Source organism: Diplotaxodon limnothrissa, linkage group LG15 (genome assembly GCF_057381915.1).
Source record: "Diplotaxodon limnothrissa isolate DT_005_m linkage group LG15, D_limnothrissa_male_GT1.1, whole genome shotgun sequence".
NCBI classification, from domain to species: Eukaryota; Metazoa; Chordata; class Actinopteri; order Cichliformes; family Cichlidae; genus Diplotaxodon; species Diplotaxodon limnothrissa.
In genome coordinates, this window is record NC_140610.1 from 6,550,683 (window position 1) to 6,574,045 (window position 23,363).

Sequence of the window (23,363 nt, forward strand, 5' to 3'; positions counted from 1 at the left end):
TCAGGTGCGTTCTTTCTTTGCGGCAGACATGAGGAATTTTCAGAACGCTTTCCAAACTCAAACGCGTTGACTGAAAACAAACACATTGACTTGTTCGTCTCCAAATTTTCCTCTGCTTCTTTTATGACTGATTGACCTCCAGAGGCTTTCTAAATGCAAGCAATTTTTCCCCTTTTGCGCGGCTTGTTATTCAAGACGGTGTTTGAAGCCTGAGTTGCCGCGTCTCTTTTGTGGCCAGATTGCACAACAGGCAATAACGCGTGCTGCCTCATCATATTACAGCCAGGCAGGTCAGTCAGGTCAGGCACAGGTAACACCTCAAAAGCTGCTTTCTTGTAAATTGTGAAAGTAAAGTTAGCGCTGTCCGGTTCAGAGGGACAAGAGGCAATTTTTTTTTTAACATTATGATAATTCAGCTTAACAAAGTTTCCAACTTTGCTCACAGCTCTTTGCGTATCATCCTTTTGCAGAACAGCAACCTGTACTCTAACAGCTTTACAATATTTATGATTTACAGATTTCAGCGTCAGTCTTTGTAGGATCAAACAACACCATACATCCAGCTCTATAAGCCATCTGAAATGCCGCCGAGCTTCCCATGTGTGAGTCGTCCTTCATTTTACAATGTCAAGAACTTCAAGGCGCGGGCAAAGAACTGTAAATATTCACTCTATTATTGTCTGCATATGTCGGCAAACGCAGACAATAATTGACTCCCCCTGCACATGCTGTGCCCTACCAGATTTCTAGACTAATGTTTTAAACAGAGAGCGAGCCACCTGAAGTAGGGAAGGTGTTTAGGACAAGCTACCACATTGTAGCTCCAGGAAGAAGAAGGAAACTGAGAGCAAATGAGCTCCGTTTTACACGCGAAAAAATTAATTCAACCATTCTGTTAGAAAAGAAGCCCCATAAAAGGTGTTTAAAGGAAAGATTTTATGATGTGTGCATACCCCACCTCGCAGAGAATTGCCCAATAAGCTGAAACCCAATCACTGCTGCTGTAGCCTGGCGTCTGCCAAAAGCACTGAAGTCTCAGTTGAATGAGGAGCTGACTCGCAGCTGTTTGACAGAGCAGAACATTTTCAAACTTTTTCTCTCCCCCCCCCCCCTCCCTCCCGGTTTTCTTCCAGGTGTCCATCTGTGTTTTCTCTTTCTAAGTACACCCATTTTGCATGCTCTGTAGTCCTGAGCTGTATTTACAATAAAAGCCTGGAAAAATAAACCCCACTTTGACCTGTCACACTGTCATCAGCCATCAGAAGGCTCAGCTTTTCCACTTCTACCTGCAAGAGCTCGTGTACAGTACACACCTGGATATACCCAGAAGTATATACACGCCAAAACACCAAGCAACCGTACTGTACACAGATAATCCTCCATACACACACACACGCACACACAGTTTTCAGGGGCACACGCGCACGCACACACAGATCACACTTTGTTTCCTTTCTTTCTTTCTTTCTATTTTTTTTCTAATTCTCATTGTGCCATGGTCTGTTTGTTTCAGGGGCATGGTGTCAGGAAGATAAGAACAACAATTCATGAGGGAACACAAGTGGCAGAGAACAGTTTATGAGAGCGTTTTTGTGAAATGTGCATGCCATATTTCGATAAGGGACAATATAAACTATTTGGACTGTTCTCAATAAACATGCGCTCATGCAGCGATTTCAACTGATGGCAGCTGTGCTCGGCTTACAAAGGAGCATACTGCGTCTTTAAAGAATTATGTGACAAAGACTTTTTTTTGATGTGTGTACGCGCAGTAAGCCACTGGAAACCAATAATCAACTGGAACTTCCCAGCTGTTTGTTCAGTGACCTTCAATAGTAAGACATAGTGCTGCGGGCCTGCTCAAGGATGGAGTTTTGTGCTCAGATAAAATGTTCATTGAAAGATTTATCAATAAATGCAAGCAAACCAAGTTTTCTTCGTCACTGCTAATGAATTAGAGCAAAAATATGAATACTTCAGCACACCCTGCAAGAGAGCTCTGGGCAGCTGTGTTTGCCTGCAAAGAAATTCCTTGTATGTTTCTCCAAGCATGTGAAATATTTTGGCCAGTGGTGATAAGTCTTTAAAATTTGCTGGGTTCATTTTTCCACAGTAGACTGTCCACTAAGGCATACAGTCACAAGAAAAGGGGGAAAAAATGACATTCACATTACTCTAACTGCACCCCCCCACCCCCCACCCCTCCCCTCAGAAGTCACTTGTTGCTTTATCTCAGAGGAGTAATGCTTAACCTTTCTGTAAGTTAACTCTGACTTAAGTATTTATATTCACTGTGAATTTCTTAAAAAAAAGCAACAGCAAGATTTTTCCCATCTAATAAAAAAATTCTTCGTTTTGAAGGCTCCCTAACCCCCACCCCCATTGATCTTTGGCATGCTGTGGGGGTTTTTTCTCCCTCTCTCTCTGTCCTCCGCTCAAACTCCAGATCCAGACAATCACCAGGCGAGCTGTCATTCTTCCAGCCTCAGGAATGTCTGAAAACCTCCTCCTGATTTCACATATAAAAAGAAGACTGTAAAAAAAGAAGAAGGATGGTTTGGTTGTCCCATTTTGGCATCAAATGAAGACACGCCCGCATACATTAAAAAACATATAATCAACATTACTGTGAAAAATTGTATATTTAAAAAAAATGCACATAAAATTGCACCAGCATACAGGAAGGTTACTTTTCACTTTGACTTTGGCTGATTAAGGCCAGAGGCAGCTCTGTGGGGCTAGTGACGACGGTCTGCTGCCACACGCTCATTTGGGCTGCCACTGTTATTTTCTGCTTTGCCCTTGTGAGTCGAGGAAATTCAGCACACATGTCACGAATCAATGCCAGGCAAAAACTGTGGATAACATCAACTGTAAGGCTTCTAATGTTTCACTTTCTTCTTAAAAATGTTTATGTTATGAGCAAATATATGTGCTTTGTATTTATGTACAGTGTTGTGCAAAGGTCTTGAGCGCCACTCATTTCTTTATATTTTGCTTCAAAGGAGCCAGACTTTTTATTTTATTTTTAACATGATCTTCAACAACAGTTCAGAGCTCAACTGAGTGCTCAGTTAGAGTAAAAAAGCTCTATGCAAGAACAAGTCCATTCATCATTTATAATATCTTTGCAAAGTGTGTGGTGTGTTCTTAGAAAACTATCAACAGCATCTCAAAGTCGTGTCGTTAAGAAGTAGGAATAAATCTGGCAAAGACCTGATACAGGACCTGACAGTTGCATCTGGAACTTCAGCTGATCAACCTGCTCTTCACTGAAGCTTCATCAGAAATGGTTTCAGTAGAAGGGTTGATGTCAAGAAGCCATTCTTAATGATAGAAAACAGGGAGAAAAGGCTGAGCTATACCAAATTAGACAAGAACTGGACTGAAAATCAGTGTCAACAGGTTTGATGGAGTGAGGAATCTTTTCTTCAAACTGTTATCAATATGCATGGAGAAAGTCAGGGGAGATGTACAATAGTGAGTGTCTACAGCCATCTTTTTGTCTTTTGTTTTGTTTTTTTAGCTTGTCGTGTCTGGTAGCTCGTGCAATCAGAATCAGTATCTGAATGCACTGCTGAACAAAACACGTTAGCCTTTCCAAGATGAGCTCTATAGATCTGCTATAGGCTTGGCTTGTTTGTGTTTTTATTTTGATTCTTTTAATTATTTACCTAGCGATTCATTTCTATTATTATTCATGAGTGCATGTGTGATATGACAATAACAGAGATGACAGGCAGGAAGAAAAAGAGTAAAGAAAAGGGGGAAAAAACAGGTGAAAGCATAAGAATACAGAGATCTGTAAAACACAGTGGAGGCTCTGTCATGGTTTATACTACATTTCAGCAGGGATCACGTCAAAGTGACGGAATTGCAGAAAAACACCATCAGATTTTGATCCACTATAGACCACCATCTGTAAAACATCTGATTGGCAGCGTCTTCATTTTTCAGCATGACAATGATCCAAACACACTGCCAAACATGAATAGAAAAGTACACAGAGGAATGCTATCAGTCATATGAAGCCCGGACCTCCGAATTACTGAAGCAGTTTGGGATCATCTTGACAGAGAACAGAACAAAAGGCAGAAAACATCCAAAGAAGAGCTTCAAGAATCCTGGAGAACTACTCCTGAAGACTACTTAAAGAAATGACAAGAACGCTGCCTAAAAGAGTATTGAACAATATAGGTGGTCTTACCACTGTATTTCCATGTATGTTTGCATGTTTCAATAACCCACTGCCCCTATTTTCCTTTTTTCTAGGAAAGCATAAAGAAAGAAGAGCTCAAAACTCAAACTCTGTTCGTCTTTTCTCATGCTGATTCTAGAGAGGGGTTAAATCAAAACACATATAGCACTGTCCTTGCACTTCCACATAAAAGAAAAACTCTGAACTTCACAAAATCCCTCAAGCTGTGTGCAGATTGCCAGTGCAGGACATGTTTTCGAGAATCAGATAAGAATGCTTTGAAACATGACTGCACGTGCAGGCCAAGAGATAAGGAAAGTGTCCGTACTGTGCGGCATGTGTAGGACTATAACAAAGCAGGGATTTTTCTTTAGTCCTTAGTCCAAAGAGACTAAGGACCAAAGAAAGTCCCCTGACACTGATCTGAGATCAATAAGATAGAAGCACTACTGATGTCATTCTTACTGCAAGTTGGTGCAGGATGGCAAACGTGAAGTTGAAACTGTTAGTGAAAGTAAAAAGTAAAAAGATTCAGACAGATAAAAACAAAGACCAGAGCCAAAGTATTGTTTGATCTCTACTGGAAGTAGATGTAGATTTTATGTGTGTGGCTTTACCTTGTAAGCACTGTGTGCAAATAAAATTGTAAATAATACTAAAACAAAATACAGAATATATTATTTTATTTTGCATATTCTGCGATTGGCGAATAATGTTTAGATCACAAATTTAAATGTCAGGACATTAAATCCAATTGGTCAAAAGATGGGCTAAGAGCGGAGAGAGCAGAAAACATATTGATGCTACAGAGAGTAACATAATGACTGCTGTGATATTCAATGATTTTTTTATTTTTAATGCAAATATGTATTGCTTGGAGGTCTTTTGGATTTCATCTTTCAACCAGCCTGTCACGGAGGAGCAGGGAGGACTCGGCGCAGACTGAAGTCTCAGAAAAACAGGTTTATTTACACACTCCAGGTGCACTATATACAGGTGAGGGAGAAGGGGGCCAGGGTTCCCAGGGGTGCAGAGCGGGGTCGGGAAAAGCGTCCAGAGTCTCCAAACCAAAACACGAGAAATCTGCATACAGAGAACAAGGGTTAGCACGGAACTTTTACGGACAGAGCTCAAAACTGGCTGAGGCTAAAGTAGCACTGACGAGCGTTATTCAATAGTCCAGCGGCGAGGTGCTCTCAGTCACTGCCTTAAGTAGCGGGAGCAAACAGGGTGAGGAGCCACAGGTGATTGCCTACAGGTGGTGGAGGCCGGGAGCTCACAATGAGCTCCGCCCAGGCAGCGAGCAGAGAGAGAGGAGAGAGAGAAAAGACAAAACATAACATGTAGCCACACAGGGCCAGCCGAGCAGGCACGGGGACCGTGACACAGCCCTTGAATAAAAAGCCAACTGTTGCATAATTAAACGGCCTGGACATGCCATGGATTTCTCTAGAATTAAATCTACTAAGAAAACAAATATGGATGAATTAATTATTATATAAGTTATAGCATATAATAAGTATATTGAGGTCTGTGGAGTTCACATGATGTCATCTCTCTGGTTAAAAAAAGAAAAAGAAAAAACTCCCTGGGGCTGTTTTTAAGGAATCTGCTCGTCTGTGGTGTTCATATGTGAGCAGTGTGTCAGGTCTCAGCAACTCCACAAGGTTCAGCCCCTCAAGAGATACATTTCCCAGATCACTCGAGGAAACCTCTGCATACATAATTCTGACATGAAACTAGTGAAATATTTGTTTCTTGCAGCTGGAATATTTCAAGATAATTGAGCCAATACCTCAGTAGGTCCAGTCCACTGCTGTAGACTGACATGTCATTCATTAAAGTGATCCAATCACGATTACATCTTCATGTTTTTTATTGGAGTTAGAGGAGACATCTTTCATCCTTTATAGGCAATCAGAAGAGAAATGTATTGCTCATTTGTCTCCAATAGAGTATACATCATTGTTTTAATAATGTTGCACTATGGCTTCAATTTCTGAGTGACGTGAGGTGAATTGGATTTAATTGACATTTGCCTTGCCCAGATGGCTGTGTGTGTGTGTGTGTGTGTGTGTGTGTGTGTGTGTGTGTGTGTGTGTGTGTGTGTGTGTGTGTGTGAGATTTTGTGCGTTTGAAAGGCCATGTGTTCCACTGTAAGATCCAGGGACTGTGTTTCTCCCACCAAGTCACACTCTGGCCAATGTTACTTTTCTGCCTCAGGGGATGAATATCCCTGGGAACCTCTACAGCCAAGCTCACACGTGCACCTTTATGGGTATTGGGAAAACAATAACACAAGAGAACCTATGCAAAAACATACCTGGTACAAATCTAAGCTTTGTGAGGTGTCTCCACTAGGTCATCTGTCAAATACGAAGCACTGGATGCAAAGTTGACTGCTCTGACTTTTAATCATCCTGTTCCTGCCAGCTCCACACACACAATTAGCAGCCACAGCATCATTTGTTGTCATCCAACTGGGGTTTACAGATTTTCCAAGTTAAGCCCTCACAGGATCTGGAGATCACTTGGGACTTGAGAGAAAGGGGGAGGCTTAATTCACAGAGAGACAATTAGGGGCATATGCCATTTGCCAAACAAATGGCATCAAAGCATTGCCCATTAAAAAGGAAATTGCACAAAAATTGACCCCAAGTCAATTAGGCTCATTATATTTTCTTCAGTAGTGTGTCACAGGCGGTCAAAAGAGGAGGAGTTGGGGTTGGAGGGTTTAAAGGCTTGGTCTGAATACTGTACAAAGAGCTAGAAAACGGGCCAGTTTACAAGAAGGAAGCAACCTGTGTTTGTTATGCACGGCATCCGTGTTGTGAATTAGAAACAGAAAGCAACATGTTGACAAAGTTAAAGGCATTTGTGATTGTGATGGGAGATTTAGTGAGTGTTTGTTGCAAACCAGACCATAGCGACAACATCAGCTTCGATCCCAATGCGATAAGGCTCTGCTTAAAACATGTTGTGCATACCAAGCTGTCTGGGACTAGCGTTTTTCCACTGCCATTCCAGGACTCCAAGTATTCCTGTCTCAGGCCCAAACTGTCGCAAATTGTCACAAACAATGCACAAACTGGCTTTTGTTCTCATGTTTTGCCACAATTTACTGGTTGTCGAAGCTTATTGAGGACCTTTAACTGTCATTTTTCAGCAAGCAGATATTATGTTGTGAGGGGGCGTAGTCCACCCTAAACCACAATCTTTCCCTAAACCTAACCACTTGTTTTAGGTGGATAAACCTAACCGAACAGCAAGTGAAAACTAAAATAAACAGAGAATGAAAACAATGCACAATACACAAAGCTATCATGAACTGCAGCTTCCAGGTCAACAAACTGGCGATTAAAGCCACTGCCACCCTTCCGACTTGGTCAGTCTTTCATACAGAACCGCTAGCTATGGGGGTCCAATATTGCATGGAGGAGGCAGAGGTGTGTAATTCTAAAATATCATCAGCTCTTTTTATTAGAACATATTGTTACTGCATCCACTGTACTTTCTAGTGCTGTAGCAAATTATTTTCTTTCAAATACAAAGGATGGGGGGGTTTAGTCTTGCCTCCTTGTGTGGAAAATCTCCATAGTGTACCGGAAGTCCTGCTCAACCATGGAATAGTTCAGCACCTAATCCACTATAAAAACAACAACAACAACAACAACAACAACAAAAAAGAGAAGAAAATCAGTTGCTGCCACAACCTTTTTTCTCAGCTCCTACTAGGGAAACATATAGTCATAAAATACTGAACTACTGATTTAATCTGAACAAATTTTGCAATTTTGCACAGAACGGTACCACAGTAGTGTGCTAATTAGCACTGTTGCCCCACAGCAAAAAGTGCCAGGGTTCAAATCCAGGCAGGAGAATTTACATGATCTCATCATGTCATTGTGGGTTCTCTCCAGATACCAAGGCAAGATGGATCCATGTTCATCAGAAATTCTAAACCTTCCATCTTGATTCCCAAAAGTTGATTCTGTTCATCTGGACGTAGCTTTTTCAGTGGGAGAAACGTTTCGGCACTCATCCAAGTGACTTCTTCAATCTCAGCTGACTGCAGGTTTCCCCAACCTTATAAACAGTACATTTGCATAATGACTCAATCTAGCACCACTGAAAGAACAATGGGCTGGGAGGTCAGGTCCTTGATCATTAATATGCAAATTCTCATGACCATTGATCAACAACCACTGATCAAAGCTCATTGATCAAAGACCATGAGTACCATTCACAGAGAGTTGGGGAATGGCTGCAATCACAGCATTGGCGAAAGATGTACCCTTAGGCCCCCTCCTTGATTCAGAGATGGTCTTTCCCTTTTCACGTAAATGGCCTCCTTGTCTCCCTGCTGAAACTGTCACGGAAAAGAGGGACCCAGGCGCGGTTCTTGCTCACAGAAACACAGTGCGTTTATTTACAGTGAAACAGACAAGTCCAACAATCCATTCAAAAGTGCAATTTTCCAATCGTGCTCGTCCCTTGCTCCCAGTGCGTTCCGTGTAGTAACTCCCTTAGTGTGTGTGCTCCCCAACTCGCTTCTCCGCTCGCCCCTCCTGGAGGAAGAAGGAAAATCCAGCGTTAGCCACACGCTAGCCGAATAACACACTCACACTGCTCGCACAGACTATACCAGTTCGGAGTAATAATCCCACGTCGACTGTCGCCGTGAGTCCAGGTTAAATACCCCTTTCTAGCCTGGAGGAATGATTACCAACCACTGGTCAGGTAATCAGCTGCAGGTGGGCCGGCAACAGCGAAGAGGGACTCCCAATGACGACAGTCGCCAGGACACGCCTCTCCCACGGCGCGCACTTCCGTAAACAACCCCGAGGGCCAGGGAGGGAGAAGCAAACACATATACAGAAAACATAAACACAAGCAGGGTCGTCCGGAAAGGGCCGTCCGACCGTGACAGTACCCCCCCCTCTAATGGGAGCCTCCGGGCGACCTGGCAAACTTGTCCGGATGCCGGCGGCGGAATTCTCTCACCATGCGATGATCGAGAATGGCAGACCGCGGCACCCAAGAACGTTCTTCCGGACCGTACCCCTCCCAATCCACCAAAAACTGAAAGCCCCTACCGCGGCGCCGGGCATCCATTATGCGAGTAATGGAATACGCCGGGGCGCCGTCGATAATCCGGGCGGGTGGCGGGGGCCCAGGGGGCGGGCACAAAGGGCTGGTCCGGACGGGCCTAACCTGAGAAACATGGAAGACGTTATGTACCTTCATAGCAGGCGGAAGGGCCAGCCGGACCGTCACCGGGTTCAGGACCTCCTGGATGGCAAAGGGGCCAAGAGACCGAGGGGCCAGTTTCTTGGACTCAGTCCGAAGAGGGATGTGCTTGCCGGAGAGCCACACCCGCTGGCCGACCTGATAATCCGGAGCAGGAGTGCGACGGCGATCCGCCAATGCCTTGTTCCGCTCGGCCGTTCTCAGGAGTGCTGCGCGCGTGGCCCGCCAGACCCGACGACAGCGCCTAAGGTGGTGCTGGACCGAGGGAACCGCCAGCTCTCCCTCAGAGATGGAGAGGAGAGGGGGTTGATACCCCAGCGACGCCTCGAAGGGCGAGAGTCCAGTCGCTGATGACGTGCTGGCGTTGTGGGCATACTCCACCCAGGCCAACTGCTCGCTCCAGGTCGCTTGGTTCGATGATGCGACGCAACGCAACATGGCCTCCAGTTCCTGATTGGCCCTTTCGGTCTGACCATTAGTTTGGGGGTGGAACCCGGAGGACAAACTGACCTGAGCTCCCAATTCTGCACAGAACTCCTTCCAAACCCGCGAGGTGAACTGAGGGCCACGGTCGGAAACGATGTCCTGGGGTATGCCGTGGAGCCGAAACACATGCTGCGTCAGTAACTGGGCCGTCTCCAAGGCAGAAGGGAGCTTGGGCAGAGCAATGAAGTGGGCAGCCTTGGAAAAACGGTCAATAATGGTTAGAATGGAGGTGTTACCTGCAGAGGGAGGCAAGCCGGTGACGAAGTCCAGGGCGATGTGCGACCATGGGCGTTTTGGAGTGGGTAACGGTCGCAGGAGGCCAGAAGCAGGCGAGTTGGTGGTTTTGTTCCGTGCGCACACCGGGCATGCCGCAACATAGTTCTGGACATCGAGAACAAGAGAGGGCCACCAAAACAAACGTCGTAGAAAGGAGACAGTGCGATTTTTACCTGGGTGGCACGAAAACTTGGCAGTATGTGCCCAGTGAATGACCTGACTACGCGCTGTGGCCGGAACATATAGTCTCCCTTTCGGGCCCGTGCCAGGGTCGGGCTCCTGTCGCTGGGCGTCCCTGACCACCTTTTCAATCTCCCATGTTAGTGCACCCACAATGCAGGTGGGGGGCAGGATGGGTTTTTCCTTCTCGTCCTCATCGGTCACGGGTGCGAACTGGCGCGACAACGCGTCTGGCTTAGTGTTCCTAGAACCGGGCCTGTAAGTAATGGAGAAGTGAAAACGAGTAAAAAATAAGGCCCACCTGGCTTGTCGGGCGTTGAGGCGCTTGGCTGCCTGGAGATACGCCAGATTTTTGTGGTCCGTCCACACCACGAAAGGCTGCTCAGTGCCCTCCAGCCAATGTCGCCATTCCTCAAGGGCCCACTTGATGGCGAGCAACTCCCGGTCGCCCACGTCGTAATTTCTCTCGGCCTGAGACAACCTGCGGGAGAAGAACGCACAGGGATGCAACTTGCCGTCGATCCGTTGGGAGAGAACCGCCCCCACGCCCGAATCGGACGCGTCCACCTCGACGACGAAAGGCCGGCCGAGGTCCGCCTGGACGAGGACCGGAGCCGAGGAAAACAGGTGCTTGAGCCGATCAAACGCTTGCTGGGCTGCGGAGGCCCACTGGAAAGACAACTTAGGAGAAGTTAGGTTGGTTAGAGGAAGGGCTACCTTGCTGAAATCCCTGATAAAGCGGCGGTAGAAATTGGCGAAGCCCAGGAACCTCTGCACCTCCTTGCGGGTCTTGGGAATAGGCCATTCCACTACGGCTTTGACTTTGGCCGGGTCAGCTCGCAAACGCCCCTGTTCCACAATGAAACCCAGAAAAGAAACAGTTTCCACATGGAACTCACATTTCTCCGCTTTCACAAAAAGGCGGTTCTCCAATAGGCGCCGTAGAACCAGACGTACATGGTTGATGTGCTCAGTCTGCGACCTGGAAAAAATCAGAATGTCATCCAGATACACGAAGACAAAATGGTTAATAAAGTCCCTGAGCACATCATTAATCAGGGCCTGGAAGACCGCGGGGGCGTTAGTGAGACCGAAGGGCATCACTAAGTATTCGAAGTGCCCCAGGTGGGTGTTGAAAGCCGTCTTCCACTCGTCACCCTTGCGGATGCGAACCAGATGATAGGCACTCCGAAGATCCAGTTTGGTGAACAGGACTGCCCCCTGTAATAGTTCGAATGCCGAGGCCAGCAGGGGGAGTGGATATTTATTCCTAACAGTGATCTTGTTCAGCCCTCGAAAGTCAATGCAGGGACGCAGGCTCTTATCTTTCTTCTTTACAAAGAAGAATCCTGCTGCTAAAGGCGAAGTAGATGGGCGAATAATACCTGCGACCAGAGACTCCGTTATGTAGCATTCCATGGCCTCGCGTTCCGGTTTAGACAGACTGTAGAGCCGACTTGCTGGCAGGGGAGCGCCTGGGAGTAGGTCGATTCCACAGTCGTAAGGCCGATGTGGAGGCAAAGACAACGCCTTACTTTTGCTGAATACCTGGCCGAGGTCGTGGTAGTCGGCGGGCACCAAGGAAAGGTCGGGGGCTGAGGAGCTTTTCGCAGAGGCGGTCCCAGGATTGTCCGGGACAGCGGCAAGTAAACATTGTTCATGACACCGCGTGCTCCAGCCAGTTACACACCCTTTGGCCCAGTCGATTTGGGGGTTGTGATGTTGGAGCCAAGGAAATCCCAGTACCAGTGGGGTGTGGGGGGCTTTGAATACCAACAAACTGATTTTCTCAGAGTGATTTCCCGAAATAATGAGTGTAACCTCCTGAGTGCGATGTGTGACGGAGGCTAGATGGCCGCCATTTAAGGCTGAGACCTTCAGGACCTCTGGAAGGGGAAGTAGGGGCAGGCCTAAGATGTTGGCTAACTCCTCGTCTAGGAAATTTTGTTCAGAACCAGAGTCAATGAGTGCGCAGCAGGAGTGAGTGAGGGAGTGAGACATTAATTTAGCAGGGCAGCTGAGGTGAGGGAACACTTTTGTTGTGGCGCCCGCCAGTATCCCCACAATTACTGACGGGCCGACTCTTTTACTCGGTCTGGGCAGGAGTCAACAAAATGTCCTCTTTTTCCACAAAGAAAGCACTCACCAGTCCGTTGTTTGCGCCCCAGTCTAGAGGAGGAAAGCTTGGCTCCGCCGAGCTGCATGGGTTGCTCTTCATCCCCGTGTTGCTCCTCCTCCTCACTTCTCCACATCAGAGTAGGAAGGTCCCTAGATGTACCCGTGCCCCCAGCAGGCCGCCGACCATCCCCGGCTCTTCTGCCGAACTCCCGCATGTGGTCGTCTAAGTTAATACACATATTGATTAGAGCAGACAAAGCTTTAGGCAGTTCCTTGGTTGCTAACTCACGCTTAATATTCTCATTAAGGCTGTTGAGGAAGGCTCCACGCAGTGCTTTCTCCTCCCAGCCCGACTCCTCCGCCAGGATCCAGAACTCCACGGAAAAGTCAGCAACACTCCTCCTACCTTGCTTCAGAGAAAACATGCGATGACCTGCAGCATCCGAGCTAGCGCCTTTATCAAACACATAGCGAAACTTGCTGAGAAAGACGTCATATGACACAGAGGGCTGGGTATTTAAAACTGCCTGAGCCCATTGAAGCGCCCGCCCAGTCATAAGTTGCACCAAATAAGCGATTTTAGTAGAATCAGAGGCAAAGGCACAAGGTTGCTGTCTAAACACAAGAGAACATTGCGTCAAAAAACCCCGGCTCCTCCCCAACTCGCCATCAAATTTTTCGGGTGCGGGGAGTGAGTACTCCCGCTGCCGCGGTGGAGGTGAAGGAGGAAGCGGACAGGCTGCCGCGGCTTCCAGCGAAGGGGTGGGCTGCGTTGGAGCCGTATTAGGTGAGGAAATCAACATACCTTTAAGCTCTGTCATGGCTTGCAGAAGCGCGGTTTGTTCCTTTGAAACGTGCTTCAGCATTTCCTCGTGTCGCTCCAAAACCTCCGCTTGGATAGACAGCTGGCGTGAAGCAGAATCCGCTGGGTCCATGGTGGTGGGATTATTCTGTCACGGAAAAGAGGGACCCAGGCGCGGTTCTTGCTCACAGAAACACAGTGCGTTTATTTACAGTGAAACAGACAAGTCCAACAATCCATTCAAAAGTGCAATTTTCCAATCGTGCTCGTCCCTTGCTCCCAGTGCGTTCCGTGTAGTAACTCCCTTAGTGTGTGTGCTCCCCAACTCGCTTCTCCGCTCGCCCCTCCTGGAGGAAGAAGGAAAATCCAGCGTTAGCCACACGCTAGCCGAATAACACACTCACACTGCTCGCACAGACTATACCAGTTCGGAGTAATAATCCCACGTCGACTGTCGCCGTGAGTCCAGGTTAAATACCCCTTTCTAGCCTGGAGGAATGATTACCAACCACTGGTCAGGTAATCAGCTGCAGGTGGGCCGGCAACAGCGAAGAGGGACTCCCAATGACGACAGTCGCCAGGACACGCCTCTCCCACGGCGCGCACTTCCGTAAACAACCCCGAGGGCCAGGGAGGGAGAAGCAAACACATATACAGAAAACATAAACACAAGCAGGGTCGTCCGGAAAGGGCCGTCCGACCGTGACAGAAACCAGAGTTCCTTCCTGTCCAGGATGCGTACATCCTCATCATTGAAAGAGGGTCCACTGGCCTGTAGGTGTGAATAGACTGCGGAGTCCTGGCCTGATATGGTAGCTCTTCCGTGTTATGCCATCCGCTTTGCCAGAGGTTGTTTGGTTTTCCCGATGTATAAATCCTGGCAATCCTCCTGGCACTTAACAGCGTACACTACATTACGTGCTAGTTTCAGTCATTATGCAAATGTACTGTTTATAAGATTGGGGAAACTTGCAGTCAGCTTACACTGAAGAAGTCACTTGGATAAGTGACGAAATGTTTCTCCCACTGAAAACGCTACGCCCAGATGAACAGAATCAACTTTTGGGGATTTGCTTACCTGGATTAGTGAGTATGACATCAAGACCTACCATCTACCAAATTGAGAATTACATATCGGAAAAGTTTTGGTAAGCTCATGTGAAAACTGTAGCTATTCAATCTCTAGCACCAACAACACAATGGTCCTGAGAGCTGTAACTTTCTGGAAATTCTCTCTTTTTTGGACCAATTTTTGCAATAAGAATTGAACATGTATACCTAATGTAGATGCCTGAGAGTGCATACAGCACTTAACAATGTTGAATTTGAGGATATTCTTGAAGACAATGTAGGAAATATAATGCATTATGCACTAAACTGACTTTCTGTAATTCTGTGATACCAGTCAGTGATCAGATAGACTTGGAATACTTGCAAAACAAACATAAGTGAATAGGAATATATCCCATCTGCACAAAATCCAATGTATTTCTAGTGTATGAATTATTGGGTCCACATCAGCAGTAAGTAACATCCTTGTCATGTCATGAGTCCTTTTCTGAAAAGAACAATAATTGTGGGGGTAATAAATGCAGAATATGCCTATATGTCCAAATCAATACACACAAAGAAATAGGCTTTTACCTCTTTTTCTTTTGAAAAGAGAGACAAGATTGAGGGCACTTTAGACTATTGAAAAGCTAGCTGCAGATCCCGCAGTCTTCCTTAAGTGTAATGACAGAGTGTTATTCAGACGGCTTTCTCTGAAGACACCATACCATTAGACTGAGAGAAAGGTGGGGGCAAGCTGTGTCACACACAAAAGTAATTGAATCACTTCCTTTAAGCCAGATTCAATTACTGCCACTCATAAATGGTCAGGTTAGCTGTCCTATGGGTCCATTTATCAAGTCAAAGAGACAGTCAGGGTTTTCTTAAGGAGTAACACTAAGTATAATTTAGCAATGCGAACAGTTATTGTCTAAACACAATGTCAAAGGGAATTTATATACAGTGTTGGTGAAGGGGTGGATTTGTCCTTGTCTGCGCAAGGACAATGAAGAAAAAGTGCTTTTTCAGCCAAATTGTTATTACTGCTAACTTTCGCACACCTGCTGCTCTCTGGTAATCTGACCTTGACATGAGTACAATGACAGCTGCATGCAAAAGAGCCCACTTTGTAATTATACCAGAAAGTTTCATGTATAACTCAAGTGCCCAAGACCACAAAGCAAATAGGAGGTTATGCTTTTTAAGTTTGTTCGACATAGGTGACTTTTACAGCTTGAATGCTTTTAACTGACCTGGTCACTCTTTAAGGAAATGGAGTTTGTCAGCAGTCATTAGTGTTACCCTGACTCTTGCGGGAAATACTGTCACACAACTATCTGACTGTGTGTTGTGTGTTTGCTAAATCTGTCTCTGTGCTCTCACAATCATCTAATTCCCCAAATGATGTATGCAGCAACCCAGCTGGTCTCGTCCTGGGCTTGGATCAGAGAATACAGTAGGCCGCCTTTGAAGGGATCAAGGAAAAGACTCCTGCTGGTAAACAAACACAGTTCAAAACCTTGCTTGCTGGAAGTTTTTTAAGGGTGCATTTGCAATAAAAGGGACTAATTTAAAGAACTGTAGTGGGTTTTATGGATCAGTGTTTACAGGAATAAGACAGATGCAGGGAGGGAGTAAATGTGTTGTTCTGTTAGGAACAGCAAAAAAGAAAAATAAGGAAAAATATCACAATTTGCCCTTTTTACTTTGCTTTACTTCAAATCCAATAAAACTAAATGATTAAACGTTGGCCCCATTAGATGCTCAAATATTACAGAAAAGAATAGAGAGGATGATAAAAGGCTATTACAGGAGCACAGAGAGCAAAATTCAACACAAGGATGAGAAGAAGACACTAATGTCTGTTTGCCAATGGCAGCTATAAAAATTCAGAACATGCAGGGTCAAAGCAGTCTCTTCTGTGTCTTAAGTGGGTTTTAAAGTGATAATTGTTATATAAAAAGACTGTAAAGCCTGTGCAGTATTTCTGTACTCCAATTTATCTGTCAGTTTTCCTGGGGGCAGGTCATGGTAGAGGGAGGCTCTACTTTGTGGTACTTCTTAGAGGTCTGAGCTGTTTCACTGTCTCTTTCTTAGTGAAAGCTCTGCCACCGTATAGAAAAAAATAATGTCAGCCTCCTCTTTCTCTCTATAGCTAAAGGAAAATGCTGAGTAAGACATTTTTTAAATAACAATAAGTGGAAAATGCTACAGCTTGTGACACTTTGTTACCTTTGTTAAGATGTAATAAAAAATGCAAAATTGTATTTTTCCTACTAGTCAGCTGGTCATGCCAGAGATTACAGCCTATGCTATTTGAGCCTTTTGGTTTGGGGCAGGGGTGTCAAACAAAAGGGCCTCTGAGTAAAGTATCTGGTTCCAATGGACAGCTTTTGAAAACATGAAGAAAGACATAAATTTAGGACTAGGAATCTATTTGCATAAAGATCTCTTACATTCATGCATTAATGCTACAACAATGTAATTAGGCAATAAATTAAATTAAAAACAATTAATAATGATAAGGTTGCTGTTTCAGTATCAATTATAGAAATGTCAGGGGTTTTTTAGACTGGATACGCAGCAAAAACTTTCCATTTTATAATTACGGGACACTAAAACCTTTTCTGTAATTTTACATTTTAACTCTTACAATTACAAAGAGCACAAAGAGTTGTGCTAACAGATTCCTTTACTTTATTACTTTTCTTTATCATTTAGAAAAGAACTGACATGTCCAGTTGAAATTGCACTTCTTTTTCTTATATTAAGACATTTTTAGTGATAAAATTTGTAATGAAACATATTTATGTTGACAGTATGGGTTTGACATGCCTGGTTTCAGGGATGTCAAATTCATTCAAATTCTCTACACAGAGTATGGGTCTGATCTTTAGCCAGATCAGCTAATCTTAATGTCAGTCCACATCAGTGGTCAGCTTAGCTCTTTGTAGCATCCAACTGCTAAACTTAAGATGGGACAAAGTATTTAAGCTGTAACAGTACCTGTGCATCTGCAAGCTCCTTTGCAACCCGACCTCCACCCTAGATGCTGCTTTCATGTCACATCTTCCTTAACAGATTTAATTTCGGTTGTCACTGATGCCTGCTGTGTTTAAGTAATGGGGGTCTTGCTGCTGCTCTCTGCTGTCCCAAAGCAGACTCATACAGCCATATACATTGCTATTATATATTAATACTAACAATCATCTTTTGTCTATAGTGGTCCAGGCTGAGTTAGGTCTTCTATTTTGTTAGATATATGCTCAAACACTACATAATTTACCCACATGCATTAATCCAGACATCTTCCATTTATACAACAGTGAAGCCTGAATAATAATAACAAGAAGAAGAAGAAGAAGAAGAAGAATGGTGGACACAGAAGATGTGTGAAGAAGCAGCTGCTCTACAGCTCAATGAGCAGCAGCAAAGGAAGAGGAGGAGCTTACATCAGCCAATCCCTGCAGGAATCGGGGAGCAGCATGTGATGCAAACCAGGAAGCCACCTGATGTGAGAGGGGTCAGATAAATGCAGCAGAACTGACGGTCACACAGGACAGGTGCTTCCTTAATGATACACATCCCACTCATACACACACACACTTGCATACTATATTAGGCCTGTTGCTCATCCCCTCCCTCAGCTGTGTCCGAGGCTTTCCCAGACATCCAGCCCACGCTCACACACACATTCACACACACACTCATGCATCTTCAGACAGGAGGGGCGGGGTGGGAAGACAAGCAGGCCAAGGAGGACGGAGGACAGGGCACGCACACAGACAAACCTGACAACAGGCAGGAAACTCTAGAGAGCAGCCGAGGCTATTTTCTCTCCTCTTCCAATGGGTTCAATTTCCATTTCGGTCAAAACAGGTAGGCGAAAAAAAACACTTGCAGGCGGGGGGGGGGGTCTAAAATTCCCAAAAACATAAACAGGAGCACAATGAAAACGTCAAATAAACCTGTAAGAAAACACTAAAAGCACCAAATTAGGATCGTCTCCCGTTTTACGTATGAGAGGGATTTGGATGCCTCATACTTCCTATCATGTTTCCCCCTCACAGTCTGCAGGAAAGCATAAGTTGCATATAAAGTTTAGGACTTCCGCCAAGCTGTATCAACTCTACACATTGAGACAGAGAAGAATGTGTCTTTTGAGTTATCCATACGTGCAGATTGCATGGCGGAATAAAACAATGGGACCATCATGATGGGGTCGTGAGAGGGGACGGCTGGGGTTGGGGACAAGCCTGAGGGAGGAGGAGGGGGGGATACTTTGATTCAGTGCCAATTTGTGCACGTATGCAATGCCGCGTCCCCTATTAAATATGCACACAAAGACGCACATTTGCAACCCTTTAAACTTCTGACCTCAGGAGGGATGCAAACATAGTGCAAGTGCTCATTCCATCTAAACTGGGCCAGACGCCTTCACCGTTCTGTGGAGACCCAAAAAAGAAAAGAGAAAAACCCAATGCTGCAATTTAGAAAATCATAGGAAGTAACAAATTTTATATGATAACAGAGGTGCATCCTTTTGTCATTGTGTCATCTCAGCAACTTTAATAGTACGTTTCTGTTTACAGGAATGGGGCTCTGTCATTTACTTCTGGGTCATGGTAATGTTTCTAAGATTGCAACCACTAGTTTGGCTATTCAGGAACCATTTATGGTTAAGTGGAGCAAAATGGGTTTGACCGCCAAACATCTGAAGATTCTCAGGAAAACTTCATTTTAAAAAGCTCGCTTTCACACTTGTGCGTGAGCAAATTCCTCAGAACATTCAAATGAGATTATAGTTTTCCCCCAAGGACCCATCTGAATATGTACGATCTTTATGAGCATGTGATGGAGAAGGGAGAAAAAAGAAATTAAAAGCTCATGACTGAGGGAGCAGCGTGCACTTTTTTATGACAAGAATGTTTCATTGTTTTTACAACAAAACAGATTATGATGCCGAGGCGAAGGCAGGCGGGCTCACAGCCGGTTGCTCAAGCCCACTTACAGAGATATAATGTCAGCCTGCCGTTTGTTTCAGCGAGTGTCAGTTGGGCACAGTGGGATCTTTTTTCCCCCTTTGTTTGTTTTCAATGGCCCATAAACAGTCTGGATAAACCAACAGAAAAAGACTTCTCTCGCTCTTTCCTCTACTTTTTTTTTCTCTTTACTCTTTCTCCCTCCACTTCTCTTTGCTCTGTGGCTTGCCTCTCCGAACCTCGTACCCACAAACACTCTGGGATTGTTTTGAGCTGTCTGGCGGAGGAAGGAAAGCAGTGTGAGAAAGTGGCTGTTTTTTTGGAGCGGACAGGAATTGGCCTAACGGCGCACGGTTCCTCTCCTCGCAGCGGGAACAATGCCGTGGCGTCACACCCCTAGGCTGACCCTCGCTGTTTCACATGGAAAAATGTTCCCAGAATTCCGCTCCCAGGCTTGGAGGTATAAGGCCGACAGTGGGAAGGGAGAGAGAGAGAAAAAAAGAGAGAGGGATATCAGGAAAGGTAAGAGGGGAGAGGAAACCTATGCGACCAGGAGCATTTGTAGCCATGGTGACATAAGCTACGACTCCTGAAGCTGATTAGTGAGATGGAGGGGTGGGGCGTGGCATTAAAATCACACGTCCCAACAGCGCCTCATATCACTGAGCCGGGAATACAGAGCGCTGTTCACACAGGTGAACTGTAGTACACTACAAACTCAAGTCCTTGCATTATCACACTGCTGCCCCCTTCACTTCCCTGTTCATTATTATATTGTTGTGCCTTGCCAGTGTTTGTATAAAAACTAATCAGACTTATCAGCTGTTGTCGGGGCAGATGTTGCAGTGATATTGGCACGCAAGGCTCAACTTCCTAGTGGCCTAATAAGGTCACCTCAGGGAAGTAAAGTTGGAGCAACCATTGGTTAGTGGCTGATCATCTGGTGTGGATGTTGGGCTTTGGAAGCTTCCCACATCTGACGCCAAACCTTTGCAGATCCAATAAGTAAGCATCTTCTACTGCTACTGCAACATTATACCACTACTATTACCTTAAACTGTTGATACGAGGCAGGATTGTGTCACGGTCCTGGGTCTCCTGACCCAGCGTTTTTAGTTCTTTGTGATTTTTGTATTATTGTACTTGTGTGTGATTTATTCTATGGCTTCTAGTTTTGATCCCTTGCCCTTCATGTCTCTCTGTGTCCCCTCTGTTCTGTGTAATTGTGTGTCTTTGCATGTTTGAGTTTCTTGTTTTCTGTCACTCTGCATTGTGCATTATGTTCTCATGGTTGGTTTTTTGTTACTCTCTCTAGTCTAGTCTCTTGTGTTCACAGCTGAGTATTTCCCTGTGTATTTTGGTTCTTAGACCTCTGCCTTATGGTTTATGTCTCTGTATTTCTTAGTTGCTGTCTCCACTGTGTCAAGTTCGCGTCTCTGTGTGATACTTCCTGTTTTACTTTGATGGTCCGTGTCTCATGTGAATGCGTCCTGCTTTGCTTGTCTCGTCAGTCCTGATTTCTCCCAGCTGTGCCCTCCTTCTGTGTCTCATTCCCCTCGTTACTTCCCAGTGTATTTAAACCCTGTGTTTCTCTGAGTCAGTGTTGCGTCGTCCCTCATGCTGTGTGTGGATCTCCCTGTGAGTTCTTAGTTTATGGTTTCCCAGTTTAGTCTAGTTTTGTATGTTTGTTCTACCAGCAAATAAAGCTGTGTTTTGAGTTCACCTCCCCGAGTCTGTGAGTCCTGCATTTTGGGTCCAACTCCTGCCTGCCGCACAGCGATTCATGACAGATTGAGCCATGATTTCTTGCTGTTTGCACAAAATCTTGACCCAACCATTTGAATACTGCAGGAGAAACTGAAAGTCAACATTTTTCTAGTCTTCTGTTGTCCAGATGAACCCATGTGAACTGTAGCCTGAGTTTCCTGTTCTTAACTGACAGGGGTGGCACCCGGTGTGGTCTTCTGCTGCTGGTGCCCATCTGCTTCAAAGTTTGCTGTTGTATATTCACAGAGCTCTTTGCATACTTTGGCAGTGGCAAGTGGTTATTTGAGTAACTGTTACCTTCCTGTGAGCTCAGAGCAATCTGGCCATTCTCCTCTGACCTCTGACATCAACAAGGCATTTCCACACAGAACTGTTGCTCACTGGACATTTTCTCTTTTTCAGCCCATTCTCTGCAAACCCAGGTGCATCCATCTCACACCAACATCTATGCCACATTCAAAGTCGCATAAATCATCTTTCTTCCCCATTTTGATGCTCACCTTGAACTTCAACTGGTCGTCTTGACCATGTCTAAATCCCTAAATGCACTGATCTGTTATCATGTGATTGGACAATTAGATATTTGATTTAATAATCAGCTGAACATGTGTACCTATCAAAGGGCCATTGAGTATATATGCTAAAATAAATCAGCCAGCACCGCATTTCAGTCTAATGACAGATTTTCAAATATTTCTGCCAACAACCAACAGCCAGGAGCTCATTGGAAAAGGAAGAGCGGTTGTTAGAGATCTTTCAAATTTGCATTTTCTGGAAATAAGGAGAGGAAAAACTTTAGCCTGTCCAAAGCAATGCATTTTTGTTTTTTTACAGAACAGTTTTTTAGGCAAATCAAGCAAAAATCCTCTCTTGTTTAAATCCCAATGCTCAGAGGGAATTTATATATCTTCGAACATGGCTGGAGGGGATCTTTAAGTTTCTGTGTTTGAACACTCACAAGTCTTTGCTAAGGCTTTCAGGAATGTATTTACTCCTTATCTCCCAGTGCATCATTTAATATTAAACCTAACACTAAAAACAAACCCAGCAGATTCACATCAAAATGCAGCTTTAGACCAAAATTTACATATGACAGGCACAGAAGTATGTTGTTGTGCAGCTTTATTATCTCTGCTAGTAACAACACCCTGCGTGCAGCTGCCCAGTAACCATTTTATATGCCCTTGTGAACTAGCAGTGTTTGCATAACGCCCCAGTAAAATCAGTGCTTATGTGTAAAAAGATCATAAAGCATGCATAGAAATCACACAACTGCTGCCAAATCTCCTTCTCAGAGAAGATCTGACAGCCTATTCTGTACAAGATAATCAAAGTGGTATACGTAGAACAAGGCTGTGTTTCTATTCAATGTTTTATACCACTGGGAGTTGAAAGTAAGTCTGTTATTTGCACTTATTAGCAATTTAATGCACACACCGCTTAAAAGAAAGCACATTGCTACTTTTATTATTCAGTGCTTGTTTAAGGACCTAAACAACAGCATCTGTGAGTTTGGCGCCCATCACTTGAAAGCTACACTTCAGAGGCAGACAACCAAACATGCTGATTGGGTTAATAACAGGGCTTGTGAAGCTGAAAGACTCAATGACTGATCTGCTGAATACTGAGTCTTTAAATTCAAGGATGGCTGGCATTGAAAGGGCACTTCTGGTGATGTGATAAAACATATTGAGGTCATTGTTATGTGAAAATGTAACTGACATCTCTGTCGTCTGACGCACACACACTCGCAAGACAAAACAAAACAATTAAGCAGCTAAGTCTGGATTTGTTGTTCCTCTTCTTGCATCGCACACAGACCCCAGAGCCGATTTGGACGATCAGGACGGGGAAAGAGATGAAAAAGGAAGCTGGCAGCGAGTTTAGAGGAAACGGGGTGTGGAGTGAAAGCATTTGTGGAAGGAGAGGAGGAAAATAAGGGGACTGCCTGTGCCCCATTCCTCTGTTTTGTTTTAACAGAAGTTGGCAGCACATTGCCCCGACCTGGTTGGCACTGAGGCATCAAACGGTCTCCACCCTGTGCCGTTACTCATTAAAGCTTCTGAATGTGAGCTGCACTGCCAAACTTTCTCTGTTTTATCCTTTGCATGCCATGCTCATCCTCTTTTTTTACAACCATAGCACAGATCTTTAAAGTGGAATACTTGCACATTTTGCATTGGTTAATATGTTTCCAATACCAACTAGTTTTTCATTTTCTCCAAATTATTTTAAATGTTATATTTCTAGTCAG

The 23,363-nt window shown here is 44.9% G+C and overlaps 1 protein-coding gene across 1 annotated transcript; it reads right to left on the reverse strand.

Moving 5' to 3' along the window:
- Window positions 1-8,609: 8,609 nt before the first annotated feature.
- Window positions 8,610-13,443, reverse strand: LOC146616900 (uncharacterized). Its single transcript, XM_085373353.1, has 3 exons — window positions 13,314-13,443; window positions 12,537-12,914; window positions 8,610-8,766 (listed from the first exon to the last, which is right to left on the reverse strand). The coding sequence occupies exons 1-3, from the start codon at window positions 13,441-13,443 to the stop codon at window positions 8,660-8,662; spliced, it is 615 nt and encodes a 204-aa protein (XP_085229479.1). The 3' UTR covers window positions 8,610-8,659.
- Between the last annotated feature and the right edge of the window lie 9,920 nt (window positions 13,444-23,363).